The following is a 25,594-nucleotide window of genomic DNA, read 5'->3' on the forward strand; positions in this document are numbered from 1 at the left end:
AGAAAACCACCAGACAAGCCTTGAAGTGGAACCCCCGAGGAAAGAGGAAACGAGGTCGCCCCAGGAACAGCTGGAGGAGAAGCACCGCGGCAGAAATGGTAGAGAGTGCGCTCAACTGGGGAGATCTCCAAAGAACAGCTAAAAGCAGAGTGAAATGGAGGACATTTGTCATTTGTCTCTATGCCCCCTAGAGGAGCAAAGGGCTTAAGTCAAGTAAGTCAAGTTTAAAAAGAGGACTGAAGAGAGTCACGGATGTGTCAAGTGTGAGTGGAAATGGTTACAACACTGTTGACACCACAATCTAATCATGCAGCACTGACTGGCCAAGCACAGTACTGGCTGCAGCGTTGGCCCGGGTTCTCCAGGAGAACCTCTCCTGAGGTTTCGATCAGACAAGGATTCTGATCTACCTCCCTAACCAAAGCACCGATAGCCCTGATCTCCTCGGCCCCTTCTCTCTCAACTCCCGTCTCAATCGCCGCCCTTAACCTGACCGAAGCCAGGTCTGGAGGTGGATGAGGCGAGGACTGTTCCACCGGTGGATCGAGCGTGCTTGTCTCGTCCACTGCTATATCTGGGCTATCGTTTGCCATATCGATACACAGGAGCCTCCTCTTACAGTACTCCTCACCTGTTCGGCCGTCTTGCCGTTTCCCAACTTATCCGCTATAAGTTTGTTCGAGGCTTTTGACTCTCAATACTCCCTCATGAGTTAGGATTAGTGCCCGTACCTCGTGCACACTCCAGAGCTTGGTACGCTTGATTCCTCCTCTCGGGGGCCCCACCTTAGCCCGCCTCAGTTCGTTCCACTCCGCTACGTGGGCGTGTCGCTTGGGCTGGGAGACACCAACCTCCGATGTGTACCGGGCTTCACAGAGATCACAGGTGAACCCGTGAGTGTCACTCATCTCATGCACCCCCCCCCCCCCCGCACTTGGGGACACGGCACATGATGGAGTGGCTGTTCGTGTTGCTTCTCCCGCACTTACAACACACGTAAACGACGGCAATTCCACTGTGTCGGATTGCAAAATGCTTTCCGAGCATGCGGATACCAGCGACGTGCACCCCACACAGCGGGCAGTCCTGGTCGAGGACGAGAACATTGGACGTTGGTGAGGGAGAGACGTTCTCCGTATAACTCCTAATACGAGATGTTACGTGATTAAATCATTTAACACTCAGTGGGTGGAAGAACAACCTAGAACAGAATCAGTATACAGAAATATCTTTAATTTGTAAAACATTTACAATATCTTACATATGACACATAAAGTATTGTTAAGGCAGGGTAACATTTCTTTGGCACACTGCTTGTTGATACAGACCAAACAAACACTGTTAAGATATACATCTTTATGAAATCGTTTGCATTCAAAAACAAACAAAAAGCACTGTAGTAGGATTACGTTCCCTTTTGGCTGATTTCACACATATATTTACACTTATTGTCTGTATATACATTGCTTGTTTATTCTGAAAACAAGATGAACATAAGTATAAACAGGATTAGCACCCATATTCCCATTCTGATACTCGCTCAGACACAGTGGCAGGCTGGTGCTCTGAGGAGCCGCTGGTGGGGATGGAGTCTGCAGCATCCGTAGTGTCCATGGGGCCTCTCTGCTGACACTTTGGCTCAAATATGAAAACATTAAGGCACTTCAGGCGAAAGCATGTTAGAATAAAAAAAAAGTGGAAATGATAAAAACATGTGTAATGTGTAAGTATGTCATGGTAAAGTGCACGTCAAACATCTTTGGTTTAGTAAGTATTGCCCTGGTTACGCCTCATACTGAGACCTGATGTCCAGAGAAAGGCTTGTGTGACTGTTATGCTCAACACATCTTTAGAAGCTTCCAGTTAACTTTGTTTGTTTGTCTGTTTTTTTTACCTCGATAGCTTTTCTGCTGATAATTTCTGCCGTTGCACTTTGGAAGCGGTGGAGACCAAAAAGCACCAATCCAGAGTTGATCTTTGCTGGGCTACGAGTAGACGGTGACTGACGCTCAGTCTGGCTCAAAGTCCTGCGAGAGCTCAGCTCCTCGACGTCCCGTCCTCAACCCCATACAACCAGAACCAGCGGCGCAGCTGTGGAAGAGTATTCGTGGAGAGCTCGCACAGATAACGTGCTTCCTCTCCCAGAGCAGTCCTAAGCTATGATGTCCTGTATTTCACTGATTTTGACTTCCTCTTCCGGGATCTCCACTGATGTCGGGATCTTCATCTCCTCCAGTATTTTCTCTGCCGAGGAGCTGCGGCTGGACAGTTTGTCCAACTCATCCTCCATTTCCGCGATGCGTTCTGCGACGCAGTGGGCGGTGAGGCGGGCCTCGGGGTCGTGGTCCCAGCACTCCTTGATCGTGGCGCAGATCACCGCGATGCCCTGCAGGAAGAGGAAGAGATACGAGATGACCACACGCTTGAATGCTGCTGCAGGCTAGGGAGGCCACGGCCGATACTGCTCTCATAAACTCGTACTTGTACTCGCAAAAACTCTCTGATACCACGCACCGATACCACTTCATTGTTGTTGTAGTTACTGATTAGTGACTCTAGGGGGAGATGTTGAGCTGCAGTCAGCGTGGTGATGAGAAGAGAGTGATACATGAGTGAGACTGGCAGCGCCGTTTCAGGCAAGATAGCAACAATTAATGCAGCGGGACGTCAGCAGTGTGGACATATTTCAAAATAAGGGACGACGACAGAAGCAAGGCAGACTGAAGCTACGTGCTGCTAAGTTGTCAAGAGGAGGAAAGGAGAATACGTTGTTTAATACCAGCCCCGTCTCAGTGTATGCAATGTTAACTGGTACACCAACACTGTTGTCTTGTGAATTCAGTTTACAGATCATTGATATTACTGTGCAAGATAAGGTCATATTATCCGGTCTGATGTGCAAGTCGCATCAATGACTTGCAAAAAGCTGTTATTTCATAGCTGATAACCTATATTTTATTGGCCCTTTTGCATTAGTCCCGCTTCACCTCGGTTCTACCCGCCACCGCCCCGCTTTGCGCTTTTTCTCTAGGGGCTGAGACGGGTAGAGCCGCTCCAAGCAGATACTATTTCTGTAACCATTCTGGCGAGGTTCTAACCGGGCTGAGCCGGGACTATTTCTGAGGTCACAACCCTCCTCACTACCGATTGGTCAGGGGGCGGGGCCGTCATCAAACTACAGGCCCCTGATTGGTCGGGGGGCGGGGCCGTCAGACGTTTGAATCAGGAAGTGGGAGTCAGCGCGAGGCGACTCGCGGCGATTTTATTATACAGCATTAACGTCTGTTTGGTGATCCAACTCTGAGGTGCAGATGTTCATAAACCTGGTGGCTGTCGAGAAAATTAAAAAAGGGATGTAGACGGGCTGTTTTTTTCTCCGCCGCTCGCGGCTCCAGCTGATTTCTCATCTGCGCCGACACAAACAAAGCGGTTGCGCAATCGAGTAAGTCACAGCAGCTTCACCCCAACCTGCCCACTTCTCACCAGGCTGTGGAAAAACAAACGAGGACAAGGACGGGTGGAGCCGCGACGAGCCGCACCGAGCCGAGCCGGGCGGAGGCGGGACTAGTGCAAAAGCGCCAAAAGTGAACTGAAATTTTACTCAGGCTTTTTGAAATAGCCACATTATTAGATTGAGTTATTTTCATTCATACTGGATTTTCAGATTTTTTCCATTTTCTAAAGGTGGTTTTACAGATGAATCAATAAGTATACTCATACTCTATGTCAGTGTTATATAGTTTGAATATATTTAATATTTTGCCCATATCCAACTGTTTTGCACTGGTTTTATTGCCTCTTGCATGCTGCACATGCTGATAAATGTTGAACATGCTGAATCTACAGTTAGAGTGTCCAGTACTCGAGCTGTAAAAGAAAATCAGGGGGGATGGTGGATTTGATCATATGGGGACAGATAATTTGTGCTGATTACAAATAATATAATATATTACAAATAATAGCAGTGACCAAAACACCTGCAGAAATACTGCAGGAATGACATAGCAGCAGTTAAATGCAGCCTTCTGTAAGCTTTAAATATCCACTGGGCTTACATCAAATACATCAAAACACAACAATAAAAAAAACACTTTTCTGAACTTATCAATATGACTCTGTCCTTCACAGGATAAGTAAAATGGATCACTGCAAAAACTCAAAATCTTAACAAGAATATTTGTCTTATTTCTAGTTAAAAAGTCTAATTTTAGTAAGAAAATCTCATTACACTTAAAACAAGACTCATCACTGGAAAAAACAACAATTTTCACCTTTTTCAAGTAGATTTTCACTTGAAATAAGTAGAAAAATCTGCCAGTGGAACAAGTTTTTTTTTCTTGTAACAAGAAGATAAATCTTGTCCCACTGGCAGATTTTCCTACTTATTTCAAGTGAAAATTGACTTGAAACAGGTGAAAATTGTCAAATAAGTTATTTTTCTGGTGATGACTCTAAATGTTGAAATAGCAGTAAAACCACATTCATTGATTAAATGACATAAGGGATGGAAAGGGGGGATGTCAGTTTTACAGGGGGGGTGATTTCGACCGTATTTATTTCAGGGGGGGGGATGGCACCCCCCCTCATCCCCCCTCAACTCCAGTACTGAGTGTATCTGACCTGATGCTTGATCCAGCTGTCGGGGATCTCGGGTCGGCCTCGGTCTCTCAGCACATTGTCCTTCATGCTCTCCACACAGGGGTGCTCTCGCACCTTAGAACCGAACGCAGGCTCGTACTCTTTCACTTCTGAAAGATACAAAACAAGACCCGCAAGATCAGACACAGGCCATTCATCCTCTTCTGAGCTGCGAGTGAGGAAACATCAAACCAAATGTATTTAAAGCAATTTCAAGGAAACAGTTTTTGATAAAAAAAATCATGAAAACAGAGGAGTGCAACAGGTGGCCTGTTGAGTTAACGTGATTAGAAAGTGTAAAAGGATACTGGTATGAGGTTATTTCCCTGCAAAAGCCACTGAGCTGTTATTTCCACTCAAGCTTTATACACTGGCACAAACAATGCTGACAGCAGGAAATGAAATCTTTATTCTAGCATAGAAAGGAAAATGTCAGATCTGGCACTTGAGTCATATTTGCTTCTAAAAACAACACATCTGCTTCTGCTGCCAAGTAATTAATTGCGACCTAAGACCAAACAATACCAAAATCAGTATTTGTCCCCTTTTTTTTCAGTTTTGTAATTATTGTTTCTATGGGTAAAAATGCTTGGAGTTGAAACCATAAAAAAAAAAAAAAAAATGAAAAAGTTCCGGGATTGTGTCCAAACCTCATAAAAATGATCTCACAACAGCTGCAGCCCGTCTTCAGCCCTGGAGAGAGGGCTCTCCGGCCTGCACAGTTGCTGTGAAATGGGACACTAGCTGCTGCAAAGTTATCCTTGTTTACACACCAGAGTCGAATAATAACGTGTCAACATCAAAAGTATCAAGAACTACGGCTCCAAATCAAACCGACCAGGGACGCATGGCTTTCAGTTTAACACTTTAATGCCGTACGGAATAATACAAAAAAAAAATGGAAGTGTTTGTTATATAATCAAATTTCAAAACTTTTTCAATTTTGTCTTTAACTATTTCATCCATGGAGCTTTGTCTTCAACTATGGAAGAGTATTAGGGCCAGGCAGGAGAAAAATAAAAATAATATTTTAGAGGAGGAAGATTTTTTTTTTCATTATGCACTTCGAGAAAAAAGTCGAAATGTGGAGAAACATGACAAAATTTCGTGATTAAAGTTGAAATGTTGAGAAAAAAGGCGAAATTTCGACTTTATTCTTGAAATTGTATTTCAACATTAATCTCGACATTTCCACTTTTTTCTCGAGTGCACAATAAGTGCACAATAAAAAAAATTCCCCTCTCAAATATTTTTGAGAGGGGAATTTTGCATTTTAATACTCTTCCATACTTCAACAGATCATTGTATCTTTCAGGGGTGAAATGTTAACATAACATTTTTCACCTTTTTAACTGAAAGGTTCTACTGAGGAACTTGAGGACATTTTCTCGGGCAGTATAGGGGTCAGACCCAGCCTACATCATTCTATATTTATTCAAATATGGATATATTCGGTTAGCTGGTCAGCTCTTCCAAGGACAACTTCTGTCCTAAACTGGACCCTCTTTTTAACTCAAAACTGCATTTGAACGTTGTCTTTGCTGCACTTATCTGAACGCTGACTTTGTGATCCACCATGTTGCCTTCTCTGATAAATGTAATGTCATGTAATTCAGCACTATTGTTGATAATATAACATTTTTCTTTTATGAGTCACGATTGCTTTGATTATCTATATGTATATTGAAGTTCCCTAAAATGATTAAGTAATCAAAGTGTGGACAGTTTAGATAAGGACTCAGAGGAAGGGGGACTTGTCAGTGGATGGAGGATGACGATTTAGAGAACAGAAGCTGAGGGAAATAATCTTATAAGGACGCGTTTCAAAAATTGAGACTTGGTCTTATCTGAAATGTCCTTTTTTGTCCGTCTAAAAAACTCAAATGACACAAAATTAGATTCTTTCCTATCAGACCTGGGTCACCTTAAAATGTGGTCCTAAATTTCATCCGTCATTGACGTCACTTTTATGTGATCAATGTCAGTTATGTGTTGGTGGGATGTTTCTTTTTGGGAAAAAATCTGCTTCATTGAAGCTGGTCATGTCTGGGTCCAGCACGCTTGGCTCCGATCCCTCACCCATACAGTCATCCATCAACACATGTTCAAAAAATTTGCTCAGTCTTTTTCTTATTATGCTTATGAAGTCGTGAACTTCCGCTGCACAAAAACTTCAAAAAGAAACCATACAGGCTCCCTGCTGCACCCATCTTAACATCCGCACACCGGACATTCTGCGTTTGACGTCATTTTGTTGTCAAGACTTGCAGTGTGAGCATAGCCTGAGAAACAGTCGTGAGAGGGGTTGTTGTGGTGGGGCTTTACGCGGTAAATGTCATGCGGGGTGGAGTGGATGCATGATCAACAGCATATTGGACAAATATCTTAGTTTCATGGATTAAAAGTTGGCATTTTGCATTGGAGATGGTGAAGGATCCAGAAGATTTCCTCGCCTAAATTACCGTATTTTCTGGACTATAAGCCGCACCTGTATATAAGCCGCACCCGCTCTATTTTTAAAAAAACAATAAAAAAAAGATATACAAGCCGCACCTGTATATAAGCCGCATCCACTTTATTTAAAAAAAAATATATGCAAGCCGCAGATATTTATGTTGTTAGATTAGATATTTACTACATGTACAGAACAATTTTGAACTGTAAATGATGTACATGTTTGTACCTAAATAGATCCTTTCCTAACAGTGTCTTTTAACACGGCAGCAACTTTGCTGATTAAAACGGGACTGAACCAAGAGAAAATAACCGGTATTTATTTATCTATTTATCTGTTTGAATTCTGCTTCTACCTACTTCTATCTGCTAAACAAGAAGTAGCGTATTCTTCTTTGCATTTATTTTGTCTTAGTTTTAATTCTAATTCCGGTTAGAGCGCCCCGAGCGGTGGAAGAAAAATCCACAGAATAGCTGCACCTTTGTATAAGCCGCATGGTTCAAAACCTAGGAAAAAAGTAGCGGCTTATAGTCCAGAAAATACGGTAGTAAGATACCAAACCCAAACCCTCGTCTTCAACCAAACCATGAAAATAATGTCAGTTTAATGATCTTACTAGCCAATTTCCCATTCTGATCAAAACTAGATGGAATTTTACTGAATTTTAATTGGACTTAAACATGTGATGGTTGAAATTTCCCAAGCTGGATTTTATGATGAAATGCATTAAAACTTGTTTTTTCAACGTGAATCTCTCTCTTATGCGTCTGCGTCTCAGCTGCCAGGTACTCAAATAGAGGAGAGAGAAGGTTTGGGAGAACCCCTGGTCAGGAAGTCAGAGGCCTGGGATCGGGGCTATGAGCAAAAAAGCTGACTGTACAGGCCCACACTTCCTGTTTTGACATGTGGAACTTCCCTCGTTTCCAGTATTTTAAAAGAGGCCTGGCCCGGTCCGGCCCCATTCCCCAGGAGGTTATTTATGCCAGAGCTGGTATTGTCCTCAGGTCTCTGCTGTTTAGATCTCCTACTGCGGAGCTGGTAAAAATACCACACATTTTCCCGGACTGCATACAGGCTAAGCACAGACCAGAAGAGAGCAAACTGGCCTAAGCTGAGAAGGCTGGAAACAGAAATAAAAAGAGGTGGAGTGCACTTTGAACATTAAGACGTTGTACAGTAGAAAAAAAAAAAGGTCTGATTTCATGCTACATTACTGATTTGGCTCGTATACACTTGTCCACATATTTCTATGAGAGAGACTTGAAGGCTATCAGTGCAGTCTGTAGTACGAGGTGCGGTCTGCTTTCCTTCTCAGGACATTTCAGAGCTATGAGAAGAATTTCATCCGTGGTTTGAGACCAGATTTCACAAGAGACTGCAACCAGACCCTCGGTCTCACTTTCCCCTTGCTGTCTGGGACCTGCAGTTAAAAAACTAGTAGAGTCTGTCTGAGGGGCGGAAAGCGGTTTACGACAGTTTCCTTTTCAGATTATCTGTCTGAAACCTTTGTGGCCTGGAGGTTAGCAGAAACCCAAGCAACTGGCTACACTGTCTGGGATTTGCTATCTTCAGACAAACACGGATTCATGTTTCCCATTTAGAAGAAGGCAGATCCTGCACTTGTGCAAAGCAAACTACATCCCAACAAATGGACCAGCGTAAACGCTAATGAACCACACTTTCACTTAAACTAAATTTCCTTCCAAAGAAAGCATCCACCCATATCTAAAGGAAGCTGTGGTTTAGATTCCTGTGGCGGTTTTGTGGTTGAGACATTAAGGCTGCGAGAAGCTCAAATGTCAGTACAGCTAATCGCGTTCTGAAAGATGGTTGAGGCCTCTGAATAGGCAGGTGAATTTAGTACCATCTGTATCCAGATGAGGTGTGTTTGCTTTTCCAATAAAAGAAATTAATTAATTAATTGATTAAAATAAAAAAGAAAGTTTTGTGAAAAGCAATCAACTATAGTATCTGGACTCATTTAGACCTGCTTGAATGTTGCAAGTATTGCGGGGTGCATACTTTACAATTATTTAAGGGGAATTTAACATCTGACACATGAGCCACTTGGTTATCAGTGGCAGAAGTAGGAGAGAATAACATAATGGTACATTTGTAAAAGTTGAGGGTATCAAAGGAATACACTATAATTCTTAGCATAATATAAGCCATTTGACTATTCAAAAATCTTCTTTCTCTTATTGGCACGACAATACTGGACCAGATCAACTTTTCCCTAAACTTAGGATGTGTATCACAGGTTTTCGAAGTTGCAGTAATTAAACCTTTAATTAAAAAACCTTCTCTTGACCCAGACATCTTAGTTAATTATAGACCAATTTCTAACATTCCATTTCTATCTAAAATTCTGGAAAAGGTAGTTGCAAGCCAGTTATGTGACTATTTGTATAGAAATGATCTGTTTGAAGTTTTTCAGTCAGGGTTCAGAATGCATCATAGCACAGAGACAGCACTGGTTCGAGTCACGAATGACCTTCTTATGGCCTCAGATAAGGGATTAGTGTCCATACTGGTTCTACTGGACCTCAGATAAGGGATTAGTGTCCATACTGGTTCTACTGGACCTCAGATAAGGGATTAGTTTCCATACTGGTTCTACTGGACCTCAGTGTTGCTTTTGACACTATAGATCATGGCATTTTACTGCACAGGTTAGAGCATGTTGTTGGGATTAAAGGGACAGCTCTACGTTGGTTTAAATCATATCTATCTGACAGGTTCCAGTTTGTTCATGTACATGAGGTTTCTTCAGAACAGTCAAGGGTCTGTTATGGTGTTCCGCAGGGTTCAGTCCTAGGGCCAATCTTGTTCAGTTTATACATGCAGCTGTTGGGAAGTATAATCCAGAATCACAGCATACACTTTCATTGCTATGCTGATGATACGCAGCTCTATTTGTCTATGAAGCCAGGACCGTTAGCTATCTGTGTAAAATGGATTGACATGGCTTGAGATAGCTTTGAAGGGCTTGAAATTGCTTGGGTGGGCTTAGGAGGGCTTGATATGGCTTGAGATGGCTTGGGCTGGCCTGAGAGGGCTTGATATGGCTTGGGCTGGCCTGAGAGGGCTTGAAATGGCTTGGGAGGGCTTAAGATGTCTTGAAAAGGCTTGAGATAGCTTTGAAGGGCTTGCAATTGCTTGGGAGGGCTTAGGAGGGCTTGATATGGCTTTGGCTGAACTGAGAGGGCTTGATATGGCTTGGGCTGGCCTGAGAGGGCTTGAAATGGCTTGGGAGGGCTTAAGATGTATTGAAAAGGCTTGAGATGGCTTGAGAGGGCTTGAGATATCTTGAAATGGCTTGAGGTGTCTTGAAATGGCTCGAGATGGCTTGAGATGGCTTGGGAACACTTGGGAGGACTTGAGATGACTTGAGATTGCTTGGGTTGGCTTGAGATGACTTGAAATGGCTTGGGAGGGCTTGACAGGGTTTGAGATGGCTTGGGAGGGCTTGAAGTGGATTGAGAGGGCTTGAGATACCTTAAAATGTCACTGTACAACTGAACTGAACTGAACGCCTTTCAAGCTTTTTATCAGTGAAGCCAAGGAGGAGGCTTATGAAAGTAAAACACGTAGATATGCAGAATTAGGGGCAGAACCTGAGCAGCGAGGAGGGAAAGTCAGGGTTCATCTAGTAGAAGTGGGCCGTGGGGGTTTCATAGCTAGATCAGCAGTCACATTACTGTGGGCGGACAGGGAGAACGGTGAGGAAGAGAGTGAAAGAAATGTCAGATGAGTCAGTAGATGTAGTCAGTGAATTTGCATTAGGTGATATGATGTCAACTGGGGGCCAAAATAGAAATGGGAGTTGGTAATATTTCTTTTGTTCATTAAGATTAGGGAGTGAAGAGATCAACCAGTCAGACCTCCTGGAGGTAATCCTCAGAAGGGAGGACTAGGGCGTATGGCCGTGCCTCCTCTTCCCTGCTTCCCTGCACTCTCTGGTGCCAATGCTATTTTGGTTTTGGTGGCCATTTTGCAGGTTAGGTAATGGAGGTTGTTGTGTTGGTGAGGAGCATGGGGGTAACTAAACAAAACACTGGCAAAATGAGGTTCCCACATGAAGACCCCAAAGAAATGTCACAGGTTTATAGTCCAGTTGTGGAAAGGCTTTTACCCTGTGCTAAAATCATACTCTGTGATCAAAAGTAGCATTACACGCCCTGCTATGTAAAGATGTACAGTAACAGTTATTCTACTGCCAACATTTTGCTCGTCCCCATCTTGATCGTTTAATGGAGAAGGTTAGTAAGTGACGACTCCGCATGTCCTGCTCTACGACGATCGGCCTCTTTAGCAACCACTGCATTGTCCCCTGCTGGCCAAATGATGGCATGTAAGTTGAAGGAAGCAGGTTATTATCGTCAAGCCCTCACTAGCTGTTACCAAGAGCGGTCATCCTCCCTGGACCACAAGTCTTTTGCTTGGCCTAGTGAGCGCTCTTTGCCACACTCCATTTACCCTGCATACCCTTCGCTCAGACAGAACATGCAGGCCCTGCCGCACCCTGCAGGCTAAATCAGGATATGTAAATAAAATGCTTGGAGACACATGGAGAACGCACTATAACTGACGACAACAACAATGCCAGTTCAGGGTAGTATTTCGGCTCACTATTTTGTCTCCTGTTGTTGCGGTGCAGACAGAGGAAACCCACACACACATAAACACAATTCCAGATTAAGATATAGAGGCAGGGTTAGATGAGGGCATTTGTCTAGTACCTCCAATCTCTCTTCCTCTGTCTCCCTCTGCATAAAATACACACACAAACGCACACGCTGGAATGTGACCGTCTCATTCTAAATGTGTCAGACTGTCTCGAAAAAGCTGTTACGGAAAGGAAGGTGGACAGCAAAGACTCGCTCTCCGCTCTCTGCAGAGTAGAGTAAAAACAGACGAAACAAATGCATGAGTGCATGAAATTCTGTCTGTCAAATGCAGTTTCAGATTCAGGCAGCAAGACTTGTTCAAAAGTATCGAGACAAGACTGAATTCAATACAGTCCTGATACAATTTCAAGTGAACATCCCAGAACGTCATACGTTTCTGTCACATGATTGCATTTGCAGCTCAACACTGCAAAACAAAGACAGAATACAGTCTTGTATGGGAAAAAAGTCATTATGTTTACGGTTCTCAAATGCAACTCTAACTCCATCCCTGGGAGGAAAGTACCTTGGAATGGGGATGAGTGCTGCTCTGCTTGTTGCAGATTATGTTGTTTCCGTCATCATGAGAATCAGCCCCTCCAAACCTCCAAGAGGCTATATTCTCTCTGGCAAGTGCGTATCACAGGCTTCAGCTGAAGGACTCCAACAATCTAGGAGGTTTTGGTCAGCCTTTGAGTGAGCAGCTCTCACACATGAAAGTACCCACGAGTATTCTTGGTGCTTGCTCCTTCTTGCCAAGATTATCCAGTTAACGGTGTTTGTCCAACTAAAGCCAACAGGGTGGATCTTAAAAAAACCCACAGAGATTATGGGCCAGTTTCCCCACTGGTTAGTTGATATGAAGCTTTTGCAAGCCAATGACGATTAAGGGCCAGTCCCAATCCTCCCCTAGTCCTACTTTTCAGTCCTACCCCTAAATTCTGCGCGTTCCCGTGAGGGTAGTGGTGTCCCAATTCCTCTTTGCATGTAGGGGTAGTGGACATAACGAGGGCTAGGGGATATGAATCTAACCCTTCACAGCGAGGGATTTCAGATGCTGACTTCACGACCGAGGGCCAGAAAAATGCTTTACGTCATCATTTGCAGACTGAATCAAACAAAAAAACATGGCAGACATTTCACATTTTTTGTCAATAAAATCAATATTTTGAGTTTGTTTCTGCATAAAAATGCGTTTTGATTACATTTCTAGCGAGAAATATATATTTTACTTTCATAATATTCACTCAGTGAATTTACGTAATCACTGGCTTGCTCGTTGTTGCGTTCTATCTTCAGATCTCGCCAGAATAAAGGCTGATTTACGGTTCTGCGTTACACCAACGCAGCGCCTACGGCATAGGTTAAGCGGCGGCGCGCGCCGTGCGGTGCGCATCGCCGCGTAACCTACGCCGTAGGTTCTGCGTCGATTTAACGCGGAACCATAAATCGCCGGCGGCTCTTCTCATCCCCGAAAACATTGGAACAAATTTCTTAACAGGCGTTATTTGGATAAACTGAGCCCAGGTTGGGGATCTTAACGGTTACTTTTACGCCTGAAAAAATATTAAAACTTAAAAAGTGGCATGTTAACATCGCTAGAGCGGAAATTAAAACAGCTTTTATCTCTCAGCTTCCTGATATGGTGTGACGTATGTGCAAACGTAACTACGCAGTCGCTTACGTACCCGAACGTAAACCACGCAGTGACGTAGCAAGTGGTGTCCCAATCCCTAGGGAACATTACAAGGGACCTACGCCTGTGGCCTCATTTTTATGGTGAAGTGGTAGTGGGTGAGGGCTAGTGGTAGAAAGTAGGGTGAACATTGGGATTGGCCCAAAGTTTAAACCACAGGCGCTAATGACAATCCTTTGGGTGGCAGTGGCTCAGGCGATAGAGCGAGTCGTCCAATGATCGAAGGATTGGCGGTTTGAACCCGGCTGCTCCAAGTCATCTGTCGTTGTGTCCTTGGGCACGACACATCCCCCTCCTTGCCCCCAATGAGAGTATCTCTGGTGTGTGAATGTTTTGGTGGTGGGCGCAGAGGCCATTGGTGTGGATTGGCCACCATGTTTCTGCAGCTGTGGCTACATATCATGAAGTGAATGAATAATATGACCATTGTGAAGGGTCTTTGGGTACCTAGAAAAGCGCTCTTTAAAACCTGTGTATTATTATGACTCTCTTATCTGACATAATGATGTAACACTTTAACAGTTTAACTCTGGACACCAAGTAAGATAGCAACAGTGGGTCTAATCGGCCGCCGGGAAAGGCTAAGTATCCCCATAATCTATCCGTAAATAACCATGATGAGCAGTGTAAAAGGATAGCTAGGTCTTCCTCATGGCTCTCACATGCTGACAATGTACATGGAAGAGGACACATCCTTTAATATGAGAACAAAAAGTCCTCTTGGTATCCTTGTGTTTGAGTTTCATCATGTACAAACACTCTTCGCACACACGTATACATAGTCCAGCTGAAAAAGGGTACAGTTAGCACTACAGCGCTCTCTTGCTGATTTTCTGCCCAAAGAAGGGCAAGACCACAGTTCAGATTGTCTCCCTCACACATCAGACATTCCTCAGATTCCTGCAGCAGACCTGAAGCTGAGGTTGAGGTGCAGTCTGACAGACATGACCATCAGCCTGCTGACACTCAAAGGCTTCCTCGCTCAATACCGGCAAACAGTGTTCGACTAGGCTGCAAAGACGCACCGTTGCTGTGTCTCTGAGGCCATAAAACTGCTTGTATCTGTTTTTTTATAGTAGCAGTTTTATGATCAAGTGTTTGTTGTTGCTGGTAGAATTTGTACAGTATGAACAAAAAAAAAGAAGACAATAGAGATGGCTAATTTCTCCTCTCAAACCTTTTCTATATCCTGATTTTCTTTATCAAACAGAAGCATTTTTGAGATTAAATGTCTGCATATCCTTTGTTGTCCCTTGTGGATATTAGTACAGCATTCAGTCCACAGGTACACAGACATGTTTTAATTTATAAAACACAACACCAGAGCTTCTTTCAGCACAAAGAAATGTGAAACTATACAGGACTGTATGACATTTTTGTTTTTGTAATTGCATTACAGAAAATCACAATATTCTAATTTTCTGAGACAGTCCTGTATCTGTGTTTGATAAAAGAGTGTCCCAAAATGACAACCTTACCCTCCATGTGAAAGAAAATTTTGTTTTGCCCCTCTGTGACCGCCAGGGCTCCAGGTTGACAGGGGCACTTACTTTTTCTTTGCAGCGTGGGTCATGCAAACCATGTCCCGGCAGTGTATTTTCTTTAATACAAGAACGAACAAACGCCATCATTGTGTAATAAAAACACGATGACATCATTAGCAGCCAACTTGCTCTCCCGCTGACCATGTTATGATAACCTGAACCTCGCAGCGCGTGCTGCTGCTGCGATATCTCAGTGGTCCACACTTATCTGCTCATGAGTTTCATGACATCATACTTGCAACAGACTGAAATAAGTTATGCGCTTGTTTGCGGTGTGGGTGTACGTGTGCGCGCTCAGACCTCCGATGGCTTCACATCTCGATGTCATCTCCCACAGGACCAGGGCCAGGGAGTAAATGTCGGTCTGCTTGAAGGACTCCACGTTCTCCAGATTCAGTCGCGCCTCCAGCACCTCGGGGGCCATATAGCGTGCAGTACCCACCTGCAGAACGGAGGCACAGCCCAGGGTTAACACAGATAATATAAACTAATAAGAGCAGAACTCGTACACGTCTCGCGGGTTACACAATAAGGGGTAGATTTATTGCGGCTCTGCACCTGGCGCAAAGTTTTTGCGTTGAAAAAAGGGAAATGACTGTTTGCATTCGTTATCCAAGCACAATAAATCAGCTCTTAGACGCAGGGGAGACGAGGTGATCTTTGTGTCTGGCTGTGATATGCGCACATACAGATGAGGATCATTAAAATGAACGTGTGTCGGCTGATTTAGAACGCTTTGCACCGACAGCTCGCGGCTGACGGTGCCATCATTTACATCTCTGCACAAAATCACACTGTGTGACATCTTGCCCTCGACTTAGCTGCTATTATTTGCCGCGTGGATGAGACTGTGTAAAGCACGTGTACATTTAATTACATTAGATTTTACTTTTATGTTTCTTTAAAGGACACCCCACAAATGTGAAACACTTTTTATAAACACTGCTCCCGAGTGCAGAAGACCACACAGTGAGGATATTACGGAAGAGTATTAGGGCCAGACAGGAGAAAAATAAAAATATTTTAGAGGAGCAAAATTTTTTATGCACTTCGAGAAAAAAGTCGAAATGTCGAGAAAAAAATCGAAATGTCGAGATTAATGTTGAAGTACAATTTTGAGAAAAAAGTCGAAATGTCGAGAAAAAAGTCGAAATGTCAAGAAAAAGTCGAAATTTCTAGATTAATGTTGAAGTACAATTTTGAGAAAAAAGTCGAAATGTTGAGAAAAAAAGTCAAAATTTCGTGAATAAAGTTGAAATGTTGAGAAAAAAGGCGAAATTTCGACTTTATTCACGTAATTTCAACTTTATTCTTGAAACTGTATTTCAACATTAATCTCGACATTTCAACTTTTTTCTCGACATTTTGACTTTTTTCTCAAAGTGCACATTAAAAAAAAAATCTTCCCCTCTCAAATATTTTTTCTCCTGCATGGCCCTGATACTCTTCCGTAGGATATAGCCATGCACAGGCAGGTTTATGACATTACAGGTGTTGAAAGATTTCCCAGGGTTCCCAGGGATGGAAAGCAGACTTCAGTTATAGCTATTCAACACAGCAGCTTTAATAAAACTAATCATCCTTACTCTCCAATCCTGAACCAAAAAATAACATATTTGACTATCTTTGACTTTAACACACAAAAATATATTTTCTTCTTCTTATTATTTTCAATCTTTGCCAAAGAGCACAACTGAAGTATTTCAAGTAAACAGGTTTATGCTTTTATGGCCTCTTGAAACAAAACAAACAGCTTTGCTTGTGTCATCGGGGGGTTATGAGCGCCTGATCATCGAGAGATAAACTTGTTTGTGACTTTTCTCTAATTTGCTCCACTCTGGGAGCACGACTTTGATCGGTATCGAGCTGATTGCACCCTTGTTTGTAGGACTGTTACATTTTGCAACTGGACACTCTCATGGACGTCATTTCTGATTTGTGACTGACCGTAAACTAACGCGTAAATCATCGTTTCCACTTGACCTTCCTGCACCGTCTGGAGCCTGACTGACAATCAGCTGCTGGACTCTGCAAACGTGACTCATCTCCCTCCACCGACAGGCAGACGGAGTACTGGACAAGATGTTGGAGGAAGAGACACTTGCATGATCGTTTAAGGCTTTCTATAATCGTAACTATTTGTCTGTAACCAAATGAATGCAGATGCAGGTTTCCGTGCTGTTGTCACGTTACGGATTTAGACAAGCACAAGTCAATGTTGTTCTTTTACAGCTCTGCCTCTGAAGTCACGCAGGAGGTCGCAGGTATCAGGCGGGTCCAGGGTCGAACACTGGCGTCCATCCTTGCAGCTGCTTATCATCGGCACCGTTTCATTTTTCTAAATTTCGTTTTTTTCTTTGTTTAAATTGTATCAAATCTGGGTTGTGTAAATCCTGTATTGACATTTCTTTAACACACCAATTTGAACTGATCTGTTGTTTCATGCTCCACGCGCTCATTTATTTATTTATTTAGAGCTAAGAGAAAATTAACCCCACGCACAAGTTATAATTATAGCTGGAAATTTCCCATTTCTAATTATGTGTGGAACATTTTAGTGACAAAAATCCATATTTGGACATGTGAATGAGTGCGTTTACATGCAAAGTTTAATTCCTCTTTAATTCAGAATTAAAATGAAATCCGATTAAAAATGAGTAAAAATTACCATGTAAACACCTAATTCCGAATGAAAATGGCCATTCCGAATTAAACTTAATTCCGAAGTAAGTGGTTGGTTTATTCCGATTGGTTTATTCCGATTTTAAATCCTAATAGAATAATTCCGCGATCATTCCTCTTTAAATTAATTCTGGTCTTTCTTTCTGCTCGTTCCCTCGCCCGTCTGTCTCCATGACGATTATATTCCACGCTGGGCTGGTTTTCCAAACAAAGTTTCAAGATGGCAGCACGCAGTAAACGCTGGTCAAGAGCAGAGACCATTTATTTAATAAATAGCTTGGAGGATCTGGAAATAATTAAAAGAACAGATGGCAGGAAACATAAAAATCGTGAGTTTTCAAAGCTGTAGTGGCTAAGTTAGTTTTTCTTCCGGTAGACGTAACTTCCGGTCCGCCCCCCTATCCAATCAGAACCTTCTCAACCCCCCAGACCTTAAGAGGAATTGGGTAAAGCCGATCAAATGTGTTTTCCATGTAAACCTCAATTCGGAATTACTATTTCCATGTAAACTCGAAGCAAAATAGTTTAATTTGGAATTATTTAATTCGGAATAATTAATTCCAAAATAAAAAACATCATATAACCGTGGCCAATGGATCGAACGGCGACAGCTACAGCAGACAAATCCTCATTCTGGTGGAAGAGACTGAAGAGCAGCAGGTGAACGTGCGGCGAGCTTGACAGTTACAACAAAGCTGTTACCGCTCCCTTTATTCCCAGACTGTCTCTGTCAGATTCCTCCTGTCAACAAAGACTTATCCCATCAAAACAAGCCCCAAGAGAAGGACTTAGTGAAAAGAAAACTACACAAGCACACCTCCACAAACACCAAACCCAAGCTGGTGCACTGCAGAGCTTCGACAGCAGTCGCAATACCTGCGGAGGATGAGTAGCATCTGACTACTTCCAGTTGTTCTGAAGGATTTTTGCTCAGACACAAAGTTCTGGACATAACCATGCTCAAAGCATATTTACAGACTGCACTGGACTAGATACGGTATATGAAACTGAACTGCTATCAATGTTTCAGTTTTAACATCAGTTACAGAGACTATCTGTTGTTGATGTGATCATGAATCTTACATAGAATGGGGCGGGACTTTGATAAGCGTCAGCTTCTCCCGTACCCTTTTCGTCATGTGTTGAGTATGCAATGTATAATGTTCTGGAGATGAAATGTGTCTATATAAACATGCCGAAATAAACGAAATAAATAAAAAAATAAATAAATATCCTTGTTATGTTCAGCTCTTTAAGTGTTATCCATGAAAAAAGGAAATGTTCAGTGCTTGCAAGCATGTATTTGGGTGAAATATCAAACCGAGCTCCGTATTTTTCTTCACCCGTGTCGCATTTGCTGTAGTACAGAATTGGGTGGTGCAAAACCGTAACGTAAGTTTCAAGAGACCTCGTGGAAGAGGGGGTCGGAGTGGAGTAGCTGACTACACCCAATCAAAAAGGCTTCAACGGACACAGCTCCAGAGACTGTTTCTCTGTGTTATGCCACAAACATTTCACTAGATAGTACAATCCCTAAGATAATCGGAACTTGGCATCGAGTGGGTAGGGGTAAAAGCTTCACTGAGGTCACCAGGTGGGCAACCTCCTTCCTACAGTAGGTGTTTCGTTGATAGGCCCATGACAGGTGTGCCCCTCTCGGCTTTCACCCCTAAATGTTCATCTAGGAGCCCAGTTGGGGTCCTTCCTCCTGATCCATAGCCATCTGCTGCTTCGTTCGGCAGCCTCTGGCAGCGCCTTGACGGCTTTGCCTGGAATGCCTGTCCTCGCACTCCCACCCCCTTCAGAAGCTTGGTTATGGACGTAGCAACAAAACCGGTCAATAATGCATCAGGACATTGTTTGAACTTGTACTAAAAGGGTATACTGCATCTCCTTTAAGTAGAGCACTTCGTGTAGCCCATGTGAATGTAGAAATCACATGACCTCAGACAGTAACAAGGAATTGTGGACTTTCCCGCAGTAAAACAACAATCCATGAAACAGGAGGACGCCATCGTACCTGTCCACTGTTGGCCAGGTCGTCCACTGACAGGCTGCTGTCCAGGCAGAGGGCCAGTCCGAAGTCACACACGCAGCAGGTCAGGTCGTTCTTCACCAGGATGTTGGAACTCTTCAGGTCTCGGTGAACTATGGGCAGCTGTGGACACGACAAAAGGTTTAAGGAAAAATGCATCAAAAACCATTGAAATAGACAAACGTGGTCAGACACAAATGTTCATAAAGATCATTTCCTGTATTTACTCTGAAGCCTGACAGGTCAAGTTCATCCTGGTGGTCACCAGTCCATCACAGCACGCCACAAAGACAACCCATCATGCACACTAAGGGATGGTGTGTCAGGCCGTTCAACCAGAGCCGTCAGGAGACTGTCGTCTGTCTGATGCAGGCAATTGATGATGAGAAACAGCTGCAATATATCCACATGTCCTCCGCTTCATTTTACGACTTGTTACATGGGATTGTCCCGCTGATTCAGCACAAAATCACACACGGGAGTCCGAGACCGCAGCAGAGCGGCTGGCTGTCACCCTGCGTTACTTGACGTCAGGGACGAGCTATTGAGCTCAGTTACGAGCTTGGAGCATGCAACATCCATGTCGTCAGGAGAGTAACTTACGAAATATCTGGAGCAAAGGAATGATGACTGTGTATCCAGCTCAGACGTTCAATCCTCGGTGGACAAAACAGCCCACCAGCACCATCACCTGTGTTTGCCCAACATCTTCCGATGAGCAGGGACATAACGAGCAGGACTCTGTATCTGCACCCAGGACTGTACCAAATTCATACGCATGTTTGTCACTGTGCAGTGTCACATCATAAATGTGTGGATAACAGCTGCTCAGCCGACTCTCTTCAAAACAGTCTGCAAGTTACCGACCTCCGCGTCCAGTCACTCTTGGTCAGCTGGTGCTCTGACCTACACCAGCGCCACTGACCTGGACCAGCGGTCGCATCATGGCCGACACGAACAGCAAGTATATTCTTCCCTTCAGGCCTTTTAAGGTCACCTGTCAACCCAACTGACCTTATTTGAATGCAAATGTTTCATCTGTGAAAGATGTCTACGAATATCAGCTCTCTCTGGATTAACGTCGACGTTCAAACTACATAAACTCTGTGGATATGTTTCCTGGTACCACGAGTTATCCCAACATGGCCTGAAATGCTCCACAGGGCCTCGTGTGATACCACAATCTCTTTTTAAATCTTCAAGTGCCCCGTAAACATCTTTTGGACTAGAAATCAATGCTTTCATACACTGCACAAGATGGTTAGGTCTCATACTGATTTACATCTGCCTGTCAAGATTAGTATGTGCTGCGTATTTAATGATGAGACTCCCTGAACCCCAGGCTGCGATGGATGGAGAACAGCATCGTCAACATACAGTGATAACTCTACTCTAGTAGATGAAATATGTGCTTAAAATACTAAAAAGTGAAGAAGGAGAATGTGGTCCGGCTCATGGTTTGGGTGACCAAATGTCAATGAGATTAATTTATGACCCTAATCCTTCATCTGCGACGGATCAAAATCAAGCCGTGAATAACAGGGAGGTCAGGATGTGGAGGAGCGTCTTCGACAGTCTGAACAGCCTGACCTTCTTTGGTCTGCTAGTAGTTCTTGCAAATCTTTGAAATTGAGCACTGGGCTCAATTTCAAAGTTAGATCTCAGTGAAGCCTTATATGGGGGTTTTCTTGTTCCACCATCCTTGTGAAATGCTGGCGTGTCTTCACCCTCCACAGGTGTTTGATCTTGATTTCCCTCCAGAGGAGTAGTCTACAGAGGCAAGTCTTCTTTAGACCTTTACACCACAACAATCATTTGACCGGACCTTTGCTGATTGTAGTCTTCGGTTCTTGTATTGAAGCATTTATTTTTTCCATGTCTTGATGATGTTAAGCTTTGGCATGGTGATGAGGTGTAACATGCATGTGTTCGCGTAGCCTCACCTTAGGGCGCCCGCAGGCTAGGCGATCACTGTGGAGGTGGGCGACACCGCGGGCCAGGGAGCTGCTCAACACGTGCAGCTCCTCCCAGCTAATCACATGATGGGTCAGGTGCTCCTGTGGGACAGGAGGTTGTTGAGCTTGGTTAACATTTCTACAAGTACTTAACATACATCATTCAAAGAACACCCATCATGGTGGCAGACTGGGGAACCAGACACCGGGGGTCTCACCTGCAGGTTTCCTCTGGGGTGGAAGGCAGTTATGAGCCAATACTGTCTCTCCACCTTTCGCTCCTCGGCTGTCAGGAAGTGGAGGACGTGCTCGTGCCTGAGGTCTGTGTTGGAGAAGACGTCCTTCTCGTTCTTCCAGGACGCGTACTCTTCGTAGGGGAAGATCTTCACAGCCACCGTTTCAAACTGGTCAGAGGTGGTCTGCTTGAGTTTAGCTTTGTATACCTGAGCAAAGCGACCCTTCCCCACCTGGGATGTGATGGAAAGGCTTCGTTAGGACTGGACTTGAGAGCAGAGAAGCTCAAAGGAACTGTGGAATACTACCATTCATGCTTACCAGCTGATCCAGCTCAATGGGCAGAGGCTCAGTGTTGTGGTTCAGGTTGTTAGCGTGAGTCGAGCTGCTGTCTGAGCCGTCATCATCCACCATTATGGTGCAGACATCGCTGCAGTCCAGCCCGCTTGCTCTTGGCTTGCGTTTCTTCATGCTGCTCTCCCACTGATGGAGCTGGCGTTGTCGATGAACTCGGTACCAGTAGAACATGCCAACAACCACAACCACCATTACCAGCAGTGGCAGCAGGCTCACCAGGATTACAGACATTAAAGGATCATCAGGAGCTGGATCCACGACTGGAAAGAAAGAGATGAAACACATCACAAGTGGAAGATGGAGCATGTGTTAGACTAACTGCCACGGTCTGGCAAGGTCTAAAGAAACTGGATCAGCACATAGAGTATAGAGGTCTGCAACCCGGCCTGGGCCCGACAGAACCCACAGCCCCACCTTGGGTTTATTTATTCAGTCAGACAACTCTGGCAGTAAGTTTGAAACACTTTATTGTAAAAGATATTTGGCTTTGGCATTAAGCTCCATTCATGCAAAGTTTATCAGGCGTACACATAAAATACAGGGGTGTAGGACTAACCCCCCCCTTCTGAATTGGAGCCCACAGGTGAAAGCTGGGATTGACAGCAAGCTTGGTAGGTGAGACATCCAAAGGCATCTAAGAATGCATACTTCACGTTCCTTAAATAGGTCAAGGAACAAATTGAGTAATTGGAACAAACCATTCAGAGGGGTGGATGAGCAGGTGCACACGCTGCAGAGATTTCTTGCCTGAAATAACTCCCAGGGTCGTATCATTTTAGTTATGTGATCTTATTTTCTTTTTACACTGGTGTTGAAGCATTGATCAAGCATGCTGGCAAAGAACTTGCACGCTCAGTCTTCTGCATTCCTGCGACCCTGAACCCACCGACCCTGAACCCACAAACCCTGGACCCACCGACCCTGAACCCCCCAACCCTGGAGTCCAGCGACCCTGAACCCACTGACCCTGAACCCACTGACCCTGAACCCCCCAACCCTGGACTCCACTGACCCTGAATTCCCCAACCCTGGACTCCACTGACCCTGAATCCCCCAACCCTGGACTCCACCGACCCTGAACCCACTGACCCTGAATTCCCCAACCCTGGACTCCACTGACCCTGAATCCCCCAACCCTGGACTCCACCAACCCTGAACCACCCAACCCTGGACTCCACTGATCCTGGAGTCCACCAACCCTGGACTCCACCCTTTTTCTCTACAACGGATTTCAAGGTTCGAAATGAGTTAGGTGACTGTAATAGTTCACAAGAGACAGCCCAAGTTGGACAATCATCACAGTTGCCCTTTTCACTAGCGGAGAAGCTGTTCTTCAATTGGGTTGGCTCAGGTAGTTATTCTTATTGTAATATTGAAATAATTGATATAAGACATACACCGCTCTGAAGGGTGCCATTTCGTTGCATAACAATACGCAGAAATGATGCTCTCCATCCATAGCTACTTGCTTCACCATAACTATTCATTTATTAGGATTCTGATTGGCTTTGCTAACCTTTAGAACTTGTCAGCAAGGGGGTTTGAATCAGTCTCGAGTTCAAATTGGGATGCAAAACATGCCCAAATCATCATGCTCCCACCACCATGCTTGACTGTTTGTGCCTACATACTTCCAAGCAGCCCAACTTTTGCACTCTATTTCTAGATGCCTTAAACTTTACCGTACTGACTGAGGCCTAAGGTGTCTGAGAGTAGCTACTGGGTTTTGTGCAGTTTATCTGGCATTGCACACACTGATATGGGGGAAACCTGAAAACTACCCAAAAAAAAAATTGGTAGTTTTCTTAATGTTTTGTAAATGGTCTCTCGGTGTAGAGTTCAAGTTGTTTGGTAAATACCAGTCCGATCTATCTCTGATTAATGCATGGCAACAATAGCTTGTCTAAATGTCTTCCTTCCTTCCTTGTCAATGTCAATGTCACATCTGAATGGTCCAAATCAGTAAATTGTGCTCCTGCCTTTACCTTGGACTTTTTTAATGAAATAAATTATCTTGATATAATCTAATAACTGTGACCTTATATGGAGCAGGTTTTTTTTTTGATATGGGCAGATAAAACCTGGGAGGGTATACTTTTTTGTGTTTCCGTCACACACCTGAGTCAGAATGGCATCTCGAGTATCCCGGATGGACCCGCTGGTGGGAGGCTGATGAGACGGGGACTAGCTGAACTGGGCCGTCAGCTGTTTGCGGTGAATACTTCTCAAAATGAGTCACGATTGCTTGCGGTCGTGACTTTAACTTCTTCTCTATCTGTTTTTTGTCTTCTTTTTTGTCATCAGCAGCGTTCAACACCTACGGGATACTTCCTTCCTACACCTACAACACCTATATGGAGCGTTTCTACATCTTATCTGAAAAAGCAGTGGGTGGATATATGTGTTATCTCACATTTTAGTAGCGCATGAAGATTATTAAAAAAAGGATAGCTTCATTGGTTTCTGTCTTACGTAAAACAACTGACGGCAGATGGGCAAGAGTTGCAGTTTGACAGAGAAAATAACACGGTCCAAGCTGATGATGTTTAACCAGTAAAGTTTGGTCTAAATCTTCATTTAAACATCTTTCGTTGCTCATTTTGTTGCAAAAACCTTTTAGCAGCAGCCTTTAGTACACCTTCACACCATTTCTGAAAAGTCATTAAAAAAAGAGGGTTTTCATGTGCAGGAAGGTTTTTGGAGGATACACAGCCTTCTTTGTGTGTTAACAGAAGCACACTACAGTTTCCTCCCCTCGTGGCGTAGTAGCCCAACACACGCAAGGCCACGGGGAAGTCAGTCTTTAAAACTGTGCAATGAAAACATTGTGCTACTTTCTAATCAAGTAAATGATGTAAACAACATGATAAATGCTTGAAAAGATTCCTGCCCCCTGGATCTGCATCTCAGCAAGGAGCTGCCTCTCAAACTCTGTCCATATGTCTGCAGTGGACATTACCACGAAAGAGTGTGTTTGCAGACTTCTGAACTACATCATTAACTTCATCCTCCGGCTCTGAGGACCGGGCCGGACAGAACGCCGGCCAACCCTCAGAGCTGCCGCGGCCAGGAGAAAACAGTCGAACCACTGTCTGCCTCGGCCCGGCCCGGTCCAGCTCGGTCTGTGCTGGCCCGGTGCCGCTTCAGACACCGTCCAACTCACTCGCTCAGAGGACCGTCACCTTCTTGAATGAAAGGGCTACATTGGCAAGCTGAAGGTAAAATGAGAATTTATCTGAGGCCCTGTTTACACGTGGCAAAAACAGTGGTGTTTTCATGCGTTTTGGCCATCGTTTACACGAAAACGAAGCTCAAAGTCTCCAAAAAC

At 44.0% G+C, this 25,594-nt stretch overlaps 1 protein-coding gene across 1 annotated transcript in view; it reads right to left on the reverse strand.

Annotated features, from left to right (window-relative positions):
• Positions 1-1,212: 1,212 nt before the first annotated feature.
• Positions 1,213-25,594, reverse strand: part of LOC133424374 (TGF-beta receptor type-2-like) — a 55,636-nt gene continuing 31,254 nt past the window's right edge. The window contains exons 4-10 of the mRNA XM_061714928.1: positions 22,231-22,526; positions 21,894-22,142; positions 21,664-21,777; positions 19,706-19,843; positions 15,304-15,445; positions 4,621-4,748; positions 1,213-2,386 (exon numbers count right to left, since the gene is read on the reverse strand). Coding sequence (XP_061570912.1) covers positions 2,153-2,386; positions 4,621-4,748; positions 15,304-15,445; positions 19,706-19,843; positions 21,664-21,777; positions 21,894-22,142; positions 22,231-22,526 — 1,301 coding nt within the window. The 3' untranslated portion in view covers positions 1,213-2,152. The remainder of the gene's footprint in view (positions 2,387-4,620; positions 4,749-15,303; positions 15,446-19,705; positions 19,844-21,663; positions 21,778-21,893; positions 22,143-22,230; positions 22,527-25,594) is intronic.

This window comes from Cololabis saira, chromosome 3 (genome assembly GCF_033807715.1).
Source record: "Cololabis saira isolate AMF1-May2022 chromosome 3, fColSai1.1, whole genome shotgun sequence".
In the NCBI taxonomy this organism is placed as follows: domain Eukaryota; kingdom Metazoa; phylum Chordata; class Actinopteri; order Beloniformes; family Belonidae; genus Cololabis; species Cololabis saira.